General features: G+C 35.4%; 1 protein-coding gene across 1 annotated transcript in view; it reads right to left on the bottom strand.

The window, feature by feature from the left end:
- The window catches only part of Il1rapl2 (interleukin 1 receptor accessory protein-like 2), a 1278324-nt gene that overhangs the window by 608400 nt on the left and 653107 nt on the right, over window positions 1-16817 (bottom strand). The window contains exon 5 of the mRNA NM_030688.2: window positions 4025-4178. Within this exon, the coding sequence (NP_109613.1) occupies window positions 4025-4178 (154 nt within the window). The remainder of the gene's footprint in view (window positions 1-4024; window positions 4179-16817) is intronic.

Here is a 16817-nt window from a genome sequence, read left to right as displayed (position 1 = left end):
AATTGTGTATGTTTTCTGTTCTATCTTATTACATATGCATATGCAGCTTCAAAGGAAATAAAAAGAAATTTATAATAATGTTGTACAAGTATGCTGTGATTTATATAATAAATATGTTGCAGGAACTTGGATTTTAGACGAATCCCATTTTGCAATAAGAAAGCTATTTCGAGAAATTGTATTGAAAATGTTTCATATAGGAAATCTTTTCGTTATCAAAGGTTAGCTTTCTAACTTATCATTTTTTAATATCTGGACATTTTAAAATTTGATCTCCTTAAATTAACCAGCACTTAACATTTGTTTTATTGAAGACATGTTTATTAGATTTATAAATTTTCAAATAACAGTGGGGAGATAGCCTTCTAAAATTGATAATCTTATAAAATATGTACACTTACAACACACCATCTAACCTTAACCTACATAATTTTATAATTAACAAATACTATTATTTCCATATTGAAATTTCTGCCCCATGTCTTTATGCTACTAGATTTTAAACAAGAATAAGTAGGTTTTGCTTTTATGTGATGCCAGCCTTGGATTTTGAATGATGAGAAGAAAATCACTGTAATTGCTTTCATGATGAAGCATATAATACTACAAAAAAGAATCAGCTTTCATATGGCAACTCAAACTTCTATACCTAGAAGCCACTTTCAAAAATAACATTTAATTTCTTTATATATATGTATACACACACACCCATATGTGTGTATATATATATATATATATATATATATATATATATATATATACCCATATGTGTGTATATATATATATATACCCATATATATATATATATATATATATATATATATATACACACATTCTTATATGACTGATTATCACTGACTGACCTGGGAATAATAATGAAAGAATTTCTGAATAATTTTTCTGGCTCTAGGATCTCTCTCTCTCTCTCTCTCTCTCTCTCTCTCTCTCTCTCTGGTCTGTCTCAAATAGTTAGTAAATTTTTAGTGAATAAATAACTGATTTCATTGATTGGATTTGCTTTGCCTACAAATTCCCTTGCCATGTTTCCCTTGGTTACCAACCACATGAATTGGAATGTTCATTCTTAGCTGTTGAAGGGAAATTATTTCAGACCTGGGAGAATGTGTTTATACTATGTATGTGAACTGTAATATAGGAAATCAAACCTACAACATTGGCCTTTTAAATTAACTAAAAATCCTCTCTTCTAGCATTGTCTTTCAAAGCATTCTTGATCCTTAAGAGGTGTTGGGAACAAAATAAAAAAAGGGGGGGGGGGGCCTGGGGCCCTGGGGAAGAACGAAAGGAAAAAGATGCCCACACCCTGCCAGAGTTTCCCTATTCTCTGGTCAGTCAGGCGTGGGAAGGCTGCTATCTACCCTACCCACTCATCCCTGGGTGGGCATTCCTCTATCCCACTCTTCAGGGGGTGGTCAAGGGGCAGTCCTGCCTGGGGACCCCCCCCCCCAGCTACTTTGCCAAAGCCACAAGGGTTGTAGGAGAAAGGGAAGAGGGAAGAAGTTCCCAATACTGACCAGAGTGCGCAGCTGAACTTGAAGGAGCAGAGCAGAGACTCTATGGTTTTAGAGCTTTATTATAGAAATGCAGGGGAAAGAGAGAAGGTAGAAAGGAGGGAGGGAGGGAGGGAGGGAGGGAGAGAGGGAGAGAGAGAGAGAGAGAGAGAGAGAGAGAGAGAGAGAGAGGGAGAGAGAGAGAGAGAAGTGAGAGGACAAAGGAATAAGAGAGCAAGGTGCAGGCTGAGAACCCCTTTTAATGGTCTTCACTGTTGCTAGGTAACTGGGGAGGAGTTTAGCCTGAAGGTCAGAAGCTTGGGCCATTGCTTATGTGACTATTGACCATGCTTCTTTTGTAGGGCTGTGGGAGGTGGTACCTTAGGCAGGGGCCGGAGTTCCAGGAGCATGAGGGAACAACTACCGTGTCATGTAGGTGAATTATGACTATCGGGGTTCAGACCTCAGCTCGACTGGAGACCAGCCTGCAATTCCCCACAAAGAGGTATGGAACAGAAGTCCCTCAACAAAAAGACTGTTACTGGTATACTAAATTGGAATCATGTGGAAGGGTCTGAGAATCCAAATGTATACCCTTCCTGCTTCATTCCACATGACTCTGATACACAGTAACTTTTGAGACCCTCTGCATGGTAGCAAATGAATTGTTAAACCCCTACTTTAGTAATATAAAAATTATCACATGTAAATTAAAGCGATATAAATGTATACAGTAATCATCCTTAGCTGTGTTTTTCCCAGGATTTGAAATAAAACGAAAGAAAAAAATTGTTCTCACCAAAACTCATTAGATGAGACTGTAAAGAAGGCTTAATGCCTGCTTTCTTATAGTTCAGCTTAAAAACCAAGCCAACTGCTATAATGTCATAAACTTTAATAAATGATTGCCAAACACAAGGGCTTAGCATGAATCTGATAAGAATCTGTGGGTTAAGTCAAAGTGACCATGTCTTGTTCATGGTCAGGTCACTTATTAATGATAAGTCTGTGATTGAATCTTCTGCCATGAATGTGTCATGGAACTTTGGTTCACATTGAAGAACTCAGAAACTAATCAAAAGCAGATCTTTGCTACTTAGGATTAGTTCAACATGGTAGTTACTTTGAAAACTCATACAGAGAAAGAACATGAAATTCTAATCCCAAGAACTATTTAAACTTTCACAGCGGGTGCTTTACAAATTGAAACTAAGAAATAAAATGGTTATTTATTAAGATGGAATGTGAAGTAGTGAATTGAAACTTGGAGATTAAAATTTTACCTGAATATGTGAGTGATATGTCTGAATTCAGAGACTCTCAGACATCCTATTTTAATACTAACTCTAAAAGATCAGGCAGATATAAACAAAAGTAGTCTTTTTTAAAAAAATCACTTAAAATTAGCAAGTGTATGTCATTATTTATCAACTAGACGATGTCAACATTAGGTAATTAGATAAGCAAGGCTTAAATATATTAGTCTTAAGACTATTAATGCAACTTCTGAATGCCAACTCCTCGATGCTACAATATCAAAAAATTATTGAATGCCAAGATAATGCCACAGAAAAGGTCAGAAAAGGTCCATACCTGACTTCATGATCATAAGAAAATACTATAAGATTACTGACAGTTTATTTGTATAAGGTATTTTATGTAACATAAATTAATTTTGCATTTTATCTGAGTCTCATCACTAAGCTGTTTCATTATTTATATGTAAATATCCAAAATTTTTTAAGAATTGTACTGAGTCACTTCTGGTCCAAAAATTTTAGGTAAGAACTACCCAAGTAGTTTACAGGTAAAATAACCAAGATTTGTAGATGAACAAAGAAAAGTGAATTATTATCACACCATCTCTTGGGATGTACCATATCTCTTGTGAAAAACATTATCATAGTTTTAAATTCCATACTATGTGGTTGAAATCAATTACTAAAATACCTACCAGATAATAGTATTATCTCTTAAATTCCTTTGGGCTCCTACTCATTTCTTCTCTCACTTGGAGTTCCTTTATCCAAGAACTCTAACATAAAGAATTTTGTGTAAATGAAGTTCAACGGATTTCATTCCAACCCCCCCCCCCCCAAAAAAAAATCCTCCAATCTAAAAGCAGTTTTTGCCTACATGGAGATTTCACACGTGTTAAGTCAACATCTCAGAATGGTTCCAGCATCTTTTCAGAGTTCTACACTCACAATCAGCAGTGGATTGAAGAATTAAGAATGTTTCATAACAGGAAAGGACACGTAGGCAGCCAATGAGCCCTTGACCTCTAATCATACATGTTCCATATATATATATATATATATATATATATATATATATATATATATATATATCTTTTGTTCACTGGATCTTATTAAGAGTGATATTGCCAACAGCGTGATTTGCTGCCAATTCTAAGTATACGGGAAGTTGTCTCTTTGAACAAAACTCTTCACCATCAAATCAAGTTTTACTTAAAATTTCATTTATTACACTGTAGTAGAACAAGCTCCTACCTGTAACTTTCAATTCTGTTGTTCGTCTTACAAGTTTTCCTTCATATTTAAGTTCACATGTATAATTTCCTCCATCTTCTTCTTGAACTTCTTGGATGAGAAGAGCATTTCCCTTCTGTATTATTATGCTTCTCCACATTTTTGGCTTGCATTCCTACAGGGAAAATAGTCGTAAGTGAAAAATAAATATTCGCAAGCCTAAGACTTAGAATTGGCAAGGTAAAATTGCATGGTTGTATTCTTCCATATGCTCTTCCAAATGTGTAACTAAGAAGTTTAAACAATGTCCAGGCAATATCATAGATGCATATCATTGCATCCAGTTCAAATATCATTAGTTACAACATCAGGAGTCACTTTAAAAACTTGACTCCTAAAGCAACAAGACTTCAGAGCTAAGCAAAAACAGAAAAGCATTCAAGCTTGCAGAATGCAAAACTCACACATAAAGTAGTGTTAAGTGTTGCTAAATATTATTTTAATGTCCCGTTCTTACTAATTGATATGGATCTTTCCTACGAGTCCCAAGGGTCAGTGGTTCATTTGGCCATGTAGCATATTTGATGGGAATCAAAACATTTGTATCACAAAACATTTATAGCAGGCTTTTACAGCAGCATTGAAGTTTTTAAGTGTTTTATTAAGTATTCTCTGTTTTAAAATACCCAAAATAAAGAACAAACACCCCCAAAACAAACGAACAAAATACTGCTATCTCAGACTTTCTGTACTTGTGGTCAAAAGAGATTGGATGGAATCTAGAAAATTAGAGCTCAGAATTTCCTTATAAACACAGAAAATGAAGATGTACTTTGGTATAGTAATAGCATAGAGAAATCAACTACTTGCTTTGTGAATTTATTGATAAATGAAAAAATGAAGAAAATTTTATTTTTGAAACAAATTCTCCTTTCCTTTTGATGTGAAAGTCTTGATGCTACTTCGAACTTCCCAAGAAAGGAATGCATAATATTTTTCTAGTGAGTTACATGTATTTAGCCACCACGTATAGAGGAATACTCAGGCAAGTAGCTTAAGAATTGGGAATTTTCTCAGACTACTTTTATATATTGCTCTAAGTCTCTCCCCTTTTAACTAGAAAGTTTTAAACCAAATTGTTAGCTGGTCATTGTACAAACATTAACAGAAGCATAGCAGGTAGCTATAAAGGTGTACGGTTAAGACAAAATTATTTTTATCATTTTCCTTCTGAGTGAGTCAAAAAATGATTACAAAGTGGATTATGTAGACAATAGCTGAAAGTATTTTTTCTTTTAACCAGTGTAGTGTATGTACCATCTGCATCTACTCTTCCTTACCCTCACATTCCATACACATATCTCAAGCACTCACAAAATGTTGGAATCTGTATTGACTCTCAGTTTCCAGCTGTGAGTGCCCGAAAATGTTTATAAATTATTTGTGAGAGCAAGTACCTATTTATTAGGTTTTCACTATAACTTTATTTTTTGTTAGCAGTAGATTTGGCAACAAAGCACAAAAATTGGCACTTAAGTTCATAGGTATAATATTCAGGAGATATGTCCACTACAACTACCCAAACACATTTTCAGAGAGTAAATAAAAGTAATACAACAGAGGACATCTAGATATAAGGCTGCTTTACTCCCTGGGGTCTTTCTGAAGAACAGTTAAGAAAGTCTGTCTGAAATTATATTACATAGCATGTCTGGCAAGGTTTATCACCTATATGAGATTTGCTTCTGAGCTAAACCTTGGGATATAAGGTTTCTGGGAAAATGAAGAAAAGTCTAAACAGAGAGGAAAAAAATCGGCCCAGCTGCCACTAACGTCATACAACAATAATCCACAATTATTTTCGCATTGCTTCCAACACTGATAGCCTCAGATTTCTAAAGAATCATTCTGAAGGTCATTAAACAAAAATACGGTCCCTCTGGGCATTCTGAGAGGAAAGGAAAATGAAAGCTGAGCTGCTCTACTCTCACATAGAGGTGGTGGGGGCAGGCAAAAGCCCACACACTTATTTTATTCAAAGATAAATGGCCTCATTTTCTAATGTCATTTTGGGAAAATTCATATGTGATTAGTTACAAGTACTTTTATATTCACTGATCACAGATACCTCCTACCCCAATGCAGGAAATAAAAACTAAAATATGTAGAGGACTTAGAAAATAGATCCTGAGAAACAGGCTAGAATTTTTGCATGTCCTCTGAGATGAATCTAGACAGTCTTGTGTACTTTCTAACTTGCCATTTAGACATATAAATGACTCCTTGTAGCTAGCAGAAGTAGGTGTGTCTTTGTAAAACTGCAGTTTGTGGAAATGTCTTCATGCCTTCTTCATTCCTCCTCAGGCCACGTGATAAAGATGCAAAAACAAAACTAGGTTTGGGTGACCATATCTCCAGGCTGAAATGCAGGTGTTAGCCAGCTTCTTTAAGAATCAGTTCTTCACTTTCTATTATGGAGATAATATTAAATGACATCTGATTTGCCATTACTCAAAGGCAGAATTTTTACCCACCACAATTTTAAGCAACAGTATCATAGATACAAAGAATGTTTCCATTTCTAAAATTTTTGATCCTGAATCGTATCTCTCTCGAATCTCTTGTTCTGTTTAATAAGCAATGGAGCTAATGGACTGATTGGATAAAAATAAATCCTCATTAATTGTTTAACTATCTTGTCAGCACCATAATACTTCAGCTGCCTGAATATGCACAGCTCTTTACAGGGTACTCTAACACTAGTCTTAGCAGGTTGGTGGAGGAACTGTATTTTGATTGGAGAGACCCTTAGCAAGTTATCTTTACCACATAAATGAATGAATCTGTCTGCTCCCATCTCTCTCTACCATTCAGAAAGTTGTTTTGTTAATCAGTTTACCTGGGTCTATTTATGTAAATAGAATTGCAGATGTTTTTCTAGGCCTTGATTCTACTTATTTGAAATATTTCTTCTCTAAGATACTGTCTGTTTAGCTTAGTGTTATCCCTTCATCATTTCTGTCCCTTCCTTTCCTAGTAAATATATGCCACAGTTCAGTCTCATCCGTGGTTCCTTGTGACAGATCATTGAGTGAACAAGGTTTTAAGTGCACAGATAAAGTCTCAGAATAGTTGTTTTTCTAAGAATAGTTAGGAAAACCACCAAAGAATCAAATTAAAAATCATAAATATTTACATTGTCTATTTTTCTACTAGGTATTAGTCCCAATATTATTGAAATAAACTGCATCAATTTGAAGATCTGTAGAAGTTGTCTCCCTCCAGTTCTTTAGCATCCAGTTTCATTTTATAGTTTTATTCTCCCCTTATGGAGCAGGTTTTTGTAAAATGTTCATGCACAATCAACATAATGCCAGTATATAAGTTTCAGTTTCTTTCCCTTTTGTCCTCCTTTGGACACAGATATCACATACAAACAGTTGCCAGATTGGGAGACTGGAATGCACAAAAGAGACATCTGTTTACATAGTCTCTTGATATTAACCTATTGGCTGACTCATTTGGATATTGGAGTTTTTGTCTTGAAACAGTCACCACTGTACTCATAACCAACTTATGAGATATCATCCTCATAACCATGGAAGTGTTTAAATCCATTTGTTATGGTGGGCATGATTAATTTACTGCCATTCAGAACAAACAATTCATTCCTCACTGCCAGAAGATCAGGATGGGTGATTTAAATCTATCACCTGATTCTAAGGATTAATCACAAAGCAGCTGTTTGGACAAAGGCATGTCAGTAACTTTTGACCCTCAAATCACTTATATGTGAATATGTAAAGCCCACCTCCCTCAGGATGACTCCGTCCTTTCACCTGACTTTGTACTATCCCTTGAGGCATCTACACATCTGGTTAATGGTCTTCAGTGAACCCACATTTTCTGCTATATAAGGATAGAACAGATGGTTCAGACCACAAGTACAAACTGGGAATGAACCTCAACCTTACAAGCGATACCTCTACCCTACCTCAAAAATCTAAAATCCCTTACTCCAAGGAGTCTTTTCCCTCTAATGTTCTAAATATCCTGTCATACCTTCATTCTTAATGTTGGTATTAATAGCACAGAGTCATGAAAACTTAAAGTTCTAGATCTGAACACTTAAATAAAAATATGAGTTTTATGTTTTGGAACAGTTGCTGCACCTATTTTTTTAAAAATGGGGGTAACAATTTTTTATTGAAATAATAAAGATTGAATGAGGCAATGCATGTCAATGCCCTGTATTATAAAATACCACATGCTAAAACTGTGTAAGAAATACTATTATTCTATTGCTGTTAGCTCAATAGCCTCTTTTTCAGATTAAATATCCATCAATTATTGAATAGCAATGTGATTAACATTCCTATAGGACTCTAGAAATAACATTTTAAGCAGTTACATTTCTAGAGCCAGGGCCATCTTTTTCAGTCTCATTAAAGGGGATTTAGCCATCACTATCACTATTTTGAAAAGAACACAGCCAAACCTACTGAAGTTCAACAGTTCTCAGATTTCTCAGATAGTTGATGTCATGGAGAAAACCTCTACCTAAGCATGAAGAAAACCTCTACCCTAAGCAGAGAATCATAGGTATTAGCAAATAGTAACTGGAGCAAATAACTGAACGTTAAAGCTCCCCCTAGCCTCTGAATTGTACAAAGAAAAATGACCCCTCTAACACTTCTGGCCTTCCTTCTTTGAGAGCAAAAGATAAAAGTTAAGATCATAGGTCTGTGTGATAGGATCTGCCAAGAGACAAGGCTCACTAAAATGCTAAGACCCAATCACAAAATCATAGAATACTTCCCCTACTTTGTACTATATTGGCAAAGTGATAAGGCTCCTCTATAATAATTCACAATTATGGAGCCAATCAGATGGCTCCTGAGGTAAAGGTAATTACCACAAGTCTTTTGACCTGAGTTCAATTCTAAGGACCATATGGTTGAAACAGAGTATCAACTTCTGCCGGCCATACTCTATTCTTTGTACATGTCCTATGGCAAGTGTGTGGAGTCCCCACACTCCCCTGCCACACACACATAAATAAATGTATTGTTAAAAACAATTTAAGGATAAAGCAGGATTACAGCTGAAGTAATGATATGATGGGTCTTATTTTGAAGAAACTTCTTGGGAAAAAAAATGAAAAAAAGCAAGACCAGAGATACACCAAGAACAAACACACCTAGGAACTCTGTAAATGCGCTTTTCAGTTTCAAAGTTCTTAATTTTGTCAATTTAAACTGTCATAGTTTTCCATGCAGAAATAAACTTTAAATCTCTGTTAACTAAGGTTTCATATTTTTTCCATAAATTAGATTTACTTACATCTTTTCCAGTGTTACTGAAGTTTTGAGTGTCTTACAGTTTGCCATTGTTGTAAATAAGGTATTTTGATTTTTCTCTATTATGCATTTAACTTGTAATTGGAAAAGAAAATATAATGAAAAATTTCAGTGATCTATGTTATTGAATTACTTCAGTTTCTATTTTTGTTTTGTGGATTGTTGCATCCCTTGGGATATCTAAGTATCAAATCATCAAAAATTAGGATATTTTTCTCTCTGGTTTTGAAAATCATACAGAACATATATTAAATGATAGTGCCAACAGAAAGCAAAATGATATATTCATGTTTACTAGAATTAATATTGAAACTTTTGATTAATAAAACAGTTTTAAAATCCACGAGTACAATAATGTTAAATAAATAAGGTACCCTTCATCCTATGAACCATTAAGAAATAAATTAGATCTGGGATTGTGGATGTAGCTCAGTGGTACAGCATGTGCTTAATAAGTGTGTTGTGCTGAGTTCAATCCACATGACCTGGGAAAGAAAACTAGGCTGAAAAAATTGACCATAGAAAAATATTCATGTTTGTGTGTAATGCAGAGTGCTGAAGACTGGTATACACAGTAGGATACTGTTTTTATAAAATGTGGTATAGGTATGCAAATAAATAAAGCCTATAGAGAGAATATGTATGCTGTGACTTCAAGTAAAGTTTATGCATATTGAGAGAAGAAGAAAAAGCAAGTGAAGGCAGGAGGCAAGGGAACAGAATGCAATATGCAAATGATTTATGTTGCTGATGTGGTTAAACACAGTGGAAAAAAAAGCTACAAATGTCTTTATAGACCTGCACATTGCTTGGTTTCTGAAAATGATCTGTTTTTACGTATGCAAACATATACACACACACACACACACAGAGAGAGAGAGAGAGAGAGAGAGAGAGAGAGAGAGAGAGAAAGAGAGAGAGAGAGAGAAAGAGAGAGAGATTAAATATAAATATTCCTAAACAAAAATACTTAGAAGTGTTTTGAATTTTAAATTACTTTAGATTCTGAAATGTTAGCATGTACCTAACAAGTAGTCTTGAATACAGAGACCAAAGGTAAATACAAAATTTACTTATGAATAGTTTAAAGACAACTTTATGTAGCACTTTGTAACTTTATACATGAAGCAAAGATTGTGTGTATTTTTCCACTTGTGGCAACATTGCTCAAAATGCTTCAGATTTTCAAGAGAGTAGGCAGCCTGGTCTAGTCCCTCATTTTAGTGGGACTGCTTCAAGTTTCTCTCCAATTAGTTTTTGATGTTGGTGACTGGTTTGCTGTATATTGCTTTTACTATGTTTAGGTATGGGCCTTGAATTCCTGGTCTTTCCAAGACTATTATCATGAAGGGTTGTTGGATTTTGTCAAATGCTTTCACAGCCTCTAATGAGATGGCCATATGGTTTTCTCTTTGAGTTTGTTTATATAGTGGATTACGTTGTTGGATTTCTATACATTGAACCATCCCTGCATCCCTTGGATAAAGCCTACAAGATCATGATAAATGATTGTTTTGATGTGTTCTTGGATTCGGTTTGTGAGAATTTTATTGAGTATTTTTGCATCAATATTCATAAGGGAAATTGGTCTGAAGTTCTCTTTCTTTGTTGGTTCTTTGTGTGGTTTAGGTATCAGAGTAATTGTGGCTTCATAGGATGAATTGGGTAGAGTACCTTCTGTTTCTGTTTTGTGGAATTGTTTTAGGAGTATTGATATTAGATCTTCTTTGAAGGTCTGATAGAACTCTGCACAAAACCCATTTGGTCCTGGGCATTTTTTGGTTGGGAGACTATTAATGATGTTTTTTTTTATTTCTTTAGGGGATATGAGACTGTTTAGTTCATTAATCTGATTTTGACTTAACTTCGGTACCTGGTATCTATCTAGAAAATTGTCCATTTTGTTGAGGTTTTGCAGTTTTGTTGAGTATATGCTTTTGTAGTGGGATGTTTTTTTGGATTTCCTCAGGTTCTGTTGTTATGTCTCCGTTTTCATTTCTGATTTTGTTAATTAGGATACTGTCTCTGTATCCTCTGGTTAGTCTGGCTAAGGGTTTATCTATTTTGTTGATTTTTCTCAAAGAACAAGCTCCTGGTTTGGTTGATTCTCTGTGTAGCTCTTTTTGTTTCCACTTGGTTGATTTCAGCCCTTGAGTTTGATTATTTCCTGCCATCTACTCCTCTTGGATGAATTTGCTTATTTTTGTTCTAGAGCTTCCAGGTGTGCTGTCAAGCTGCTAGTGTATCCTCTCCAGATTCTTTTTGGAAGCACTCAGAGCTTAGAGTTTTCCTCTTAGGACTGCTTTCATTGTGTCCCATAAATGTGGGTATGTTGTACCTTCATTTTAATTAAACTCAAAAAAAGTCTTCTATTTCTTTATTTATTTCTTCCTTGACAAAATTATCATTGAGTAGACTGTTGTTCAATTTTCACATGTATGTGGGCTTTCTATTATTTATGTTGTTATTGAAGTTCAGCCTTAGTCCATGGTGATCTGATAGGATGCACGAGATAATTTCAATCTTCTTGTATCTGTTGAGGTTTGTTTTGTGATCGATTATATACTCAATTTTGGAGAAGCTACCATGAGGTGCTGAGAAGAAGATATATCTTTTTGTTTTAGGATAAAATGTTCTGTAGCTATCTGTTAAATCCATTAGGTTCATAACTTTTGTTAGTTTCACTGTGTCTCTGTTTAGTTTGTGTTTCCATGATCTGTCCATTGATGAGAGTGGAATGATAAAGTCTCCTACTCTTATTTTATGCAGTGCAATGTGTGCTTTGAGCTTTAGTAAAGTTTCCTTTATGAATGTGGATGCTCTTGCATTTGGAGCATGGATGTTCAGAAATGAGAGTTCTTCTTGGTAGATTTTACCTTTGATGAGTTTGAAATGTCTCTCCTTATCTTTTTTGATAACTGTAGGTTGAAAGTCTATTATATTCCATATTAGAATGTCTACTCCAACTTGTTTCTTGAAACCATTTGCTTAGAAAATTGTTTTCCTGCCTTTTACTCTGAGGTAGTGTCTTTCTTTGTCACTGAGGTGTGTTTCCTGTATGCAGCAAAATTTTGGGTCCTGTTTACTTAACCAATCTGTTAGTCTTTGTCTTTTTATTGGAGAAATGAATCCATTGATATTAAGAGATATTAAGGAAAAATAATTGTTGCTTACTGATATTTTTTGTTAGAGTTGGAATTCTGTTCATGTGGCTATCTTCTTTTAAGTTTGTGGAAAGATTTTCTTGCTTATTCTAGAGCATACTTTCCCTCCTTGTTTTGGAGTTTTACTTTTTTTTTAATCCTTTGAAGGGATGGATTTGTGGAAAGATATTGTGTAAATTTGGATTTGTCATGGAATACCTTGGTTTCTCCATTTCTGGTAATTGAGAGTTTTGCTGGGTATAGTAGTCTGGGATGGCATGCATGTGTTCTCTTAGGGTCTATATGACATCTGCCCAGGATCTTCTGGCTTTCATGGTCTCTGGCGAGAAGTCTGGTGTAAATCTGATAGGTTTGCCTTTATATGTTACTTGACCTTTTTCTCTTAGTGCTTTTAATATTCTTTCTTTGATTTGTGCGTTTGGTGTTTTGATTATTATGGGATGGGGGAATTTCTTTTCTTGTCTAATCTATTTGGAGTTCTGTAGACTTCTTGTATTGTCATGGGCATGTCTTTCTTTAGATTATGGAAGTTTTATCCTATGATTTTGTTGAATATATTTACTGGTCCTTTAAGTTGGGAATCTCTGCTCTTTTCTATACCTACTATCCTTAGGTTTGGTTTTCTCATTGTGTCCTGCATTTCCTGGATGATTTTGGTTAGGAGATTTTAGCATTTTGCATTTTCTTTGATTGTTGTGTCAATGTGTCAATGTTTTCTATCATATCTTCTGCACCTGAGATTCTCTCTTCTATCTCTTGTATTCTGTTGGTGATGCTTGCATTTGTGACTTCTGATTTCTTTCCTAGGTTTTCTATCTCCAGGGTAGTCTCCGTTGTGATTTCTTTATTGTGTCTATTTCCATTTTTAGATCCTGGATGGTTTTGTTCAATTCCTTCACCTGTTTGGTTGTGTTTTCTCTAATTCTTTAAGGGATTTTTGTGTTTCTTCTTCAAGGGTTTCTACCTATTTACCTCTGCTCTCCTGTATTTCTTTAAGGGAGTTATTCATGTCCTTCTTAAAGTCCTCCATCATAATCATGAGAAGTGACTTTAGATTCATGTCTTGCTTTTCTGGTGTGATGGTGTATTCAGGACTTGCTATGGTGGGAGCATTTGGTTCTGATTATGCCAAGTAAACTTGGTTTCTGTTGATTCTGTTCTTATGCTTGCCTCCTGCTGTCTGATTATCTCAAATGCTTGCTGCCCTCCATATATCTGATTGGAGCCTGTCCTTCCTATAATCTCAGTTCATTCAGGACTCCTCAGAGTCCAGCTTTCTCTTTGATCCTGTGATTCCAGGATCCTGTGATCCTGATATTCTGGGTATGTCAGAGTTCCTGGGAGTCAAGCTGCCTCTGATACCCTGAGATCCTGGTGTGACCAAGCTCCTGACCACTGGGTTTGTGCCCAAGGTAGAGGATGATATTCTCAAGTTGCATCCATTTGCTTAAGAATTTTATGAAGTCATTGTTTTTAAAGCTGAATAGTATTCCACTGTGTACATGTACCACATTTTCCGTATCCATTCTTCTGTTGAGGGACATCTGGGTCATTTCCACCTCCTGCCTATTATAAATATGGGTGGTATGAATATAGTGGGGCATGTGTCCTTATTACATTTTGGAACATCTTCTGGGTATATGCCCAGGAGTGGTATAGCTGTGTCCTCAGCTATATCCAAATTTCTGAGGCACCAAAAGATTTCCAGAGTGGTTATACCAGTTTGCAATCCCACCAACAATGGGGGAGTGTTCTTCTTTCTCCACATCCTTGCCAGCATCTGCTGACACCTGAGGTTTTGTTTGTTTGTTTTGTTGTTGTTTGTTTAGTTTAGTTTAGTTTAGTTTAGTTTTGTTCGGTTTGGTTTTTTTTAATATTTTATTAGGTATTTTCCTCATTTACATTTCCAATGCTATCCCAAAAGTCCCCCATACCCTCCCCCCCACTCCCCTACCCACCCACTCCCACTTTTTGGCCCTGGCGTTCCCCTGTACTGGGGCATATAAAGTTTACATGTCCAGCGGGCCTCTCTTTCCACTGATGGCCGATTAGGCCATCTTTTGATACATATGCAGCTAGAGTCAAGAGCTCCGGGGTACTGGTTAGAGACAGGGTTTCTCTGTATATCTCTGTCTGTCCTGGAACTCACTTTGTAGTCCAGACTGGCCTCAAACTCAGAAATCTGCCTGCCTCTGCCTCCTGAGTGCTAGGATTAAAGGCGTGTGCCACCATGCCAGTCTGACACCTGAGTTTTTGATCTTAGCCATTCTGACTGGTGTGAGGTGGAATCTCAGGGTTGTTTTTATTTGCATTTTCCTGATGATTAAGGATGTTGAACATTTCTTTAGGTGCTTCTCGGCCATTTGAATTTCCTTAGTTGAGAATTTCCAGTTTAGCTCTGTTCCCCATTATTATTAGGGTTATTTGGTTTTCTGGAACCTAACTTCTTGAGTTCTTTGTATATATTGGATATTAGCCCTCTATTGGATGTAGGGTTGGTAAATATCTTTTCCAAATATGATAGTTACTATGTTGTTTTATTAACAGTGTCCTTTGCCTTACATAAGCTTTTCAATTTTATTAGGTCCCATTTGTAGATTCTTGATCTTAGAGCATAGTCCATTGTTGTTCTGTTCAGGAAATATTGTCCTGTACCCATGTATTGGAGGATTTCTCCCATTTTCTCTTCTATTAGTTTCAGTGTATTTGGTTTTTTGTGGAGGTCCTTGATCCACTTGGACTTGAGCTTTGTACAGGGAGATAAGAATGGATTTATTTGCATTCTTCTACATGTTGACCGCCAGTTGTACCAGCACCATTTGTAAAATAAAATAAAATAAAACAAAATAAAATGCTGTCTTTTTTTTCCCATTGGATGGTTTTACTTCCTTTGTCAAAGGTCAAGTTACCATAGATGTATGGGTTCATTTCTGGGTCTTCAGTTCTATTCCATTGATCTACATGCCTGTCACTGTACTAATACCATGCAGATTTTGTCACTATTGCTCTGTAGTACAGCTTGAGGTTAGGGATAGAAATTCCCCCAGAAATTCTTTTATTGTTAAGAATAGTTTTCACTATCCTGGGTTTTTTGTTATTCTAAATGAATTTGAGAATTGGTCTTTCTAACTCTATGAAGAATTGAGTTGGGATTTTGCTGGGCATTGCACTGAATCTGTATTTTGCTTTTGACTATATGGCCATCTTTACTATATTAATTCTCCCATTCTCTGAGCATGGGAGATCTTTCCATCTATGTGTTGAGAAACAGTTAAATCATTGTTTTAAGCTTTTCTTTTGGTGAAAAACATGCATGTGCATTGCCCTTGACTTACTACATGGATGCTATTAGTCAAAAGTAGAAGCTATTCTTACATATTTTGATTGAAACATATCCTTCTTAGAGCATTGCGAAGAGCCAGTTTATTTATACATTACCTCCAGGAGAATGGTTCCATGTGTTTAATTTCATCACTACACCATTGCCAGTTCCTAATGTTGTGTCTCACCCAGGTTGTTACCCAGAAATTAAGCATTGAGCCAATGATCTATTGAATGAATGAATATGAAATCATTTATTCTTAGTCAGTATCAATTATAACTAAAGAGAAACATCCACAATTAGACAGGCCTAGTGAAAACAAGAAAAAGTCAAACTGCCATCTTTTACTTCATTAACACTGGGCTACCAATTGAGACAACTAGTCAAGCTAGGAGAATATTGCATGCCAAAGTACATTTTTGTGCTTGTTCTGTTATTATTCTTGAAAAGCTAGAGGTCCCTTTCCTTTACAAATTGGATAAATGAAGTGTAAACTTTTTGGGGAAATTAAGGGATGAGAAGAAGGTAGACAAATTGCAGTAATGGTATGGCATAACAAAAATACATATATTCTATACATGTATGAAAATGTATAATGGATACAATCATGTAAACTTAATACTTTCAGATGAAAAGTAATGTAAAAAATGAAGAAAAATATTAAAAAAGACTAGATGCTCTTATGAAAACTGTTATCAGAGAATAAGAAGTTATTAAATGTTCTTAATTCAGGAAATAAAATATTCTTCTCATTTCTAAAATGCTAATAAAAGTCATGCAATGTTTTATCCAGTGTCTAGCTGTCATTCATATAGAATCAGGAAGAATTTCTAAAAGTGCAGCTCCACTCCTGTCCTCCTTCTGTTAACCAATGAAATGCAATAGAAGCTAGTTGGACCACTTACTTTTATCCCTTGCATTATATGCACAGACAAAATTGGCTTGCTCATCCATCTTTATGAATATAT

Source organism: Mus musculus, chromosome X (genome assembly GCF_000001635.26).
Source record: "Mus musculus strain C57BL/6J chromosome X, GRCm38.p6 C57BL/6J".
Lineage (NCBI taxonomy): Eukaryota > Metazoa > Chordata > Mammalia > Rodentia > Muridae > Mus > Mus musculus.
The sequence above is the reverse complement of the archived record's forward strand: the minus strand, read 5'-3'. Positions and strand labels throughout refer to the sequence as shown.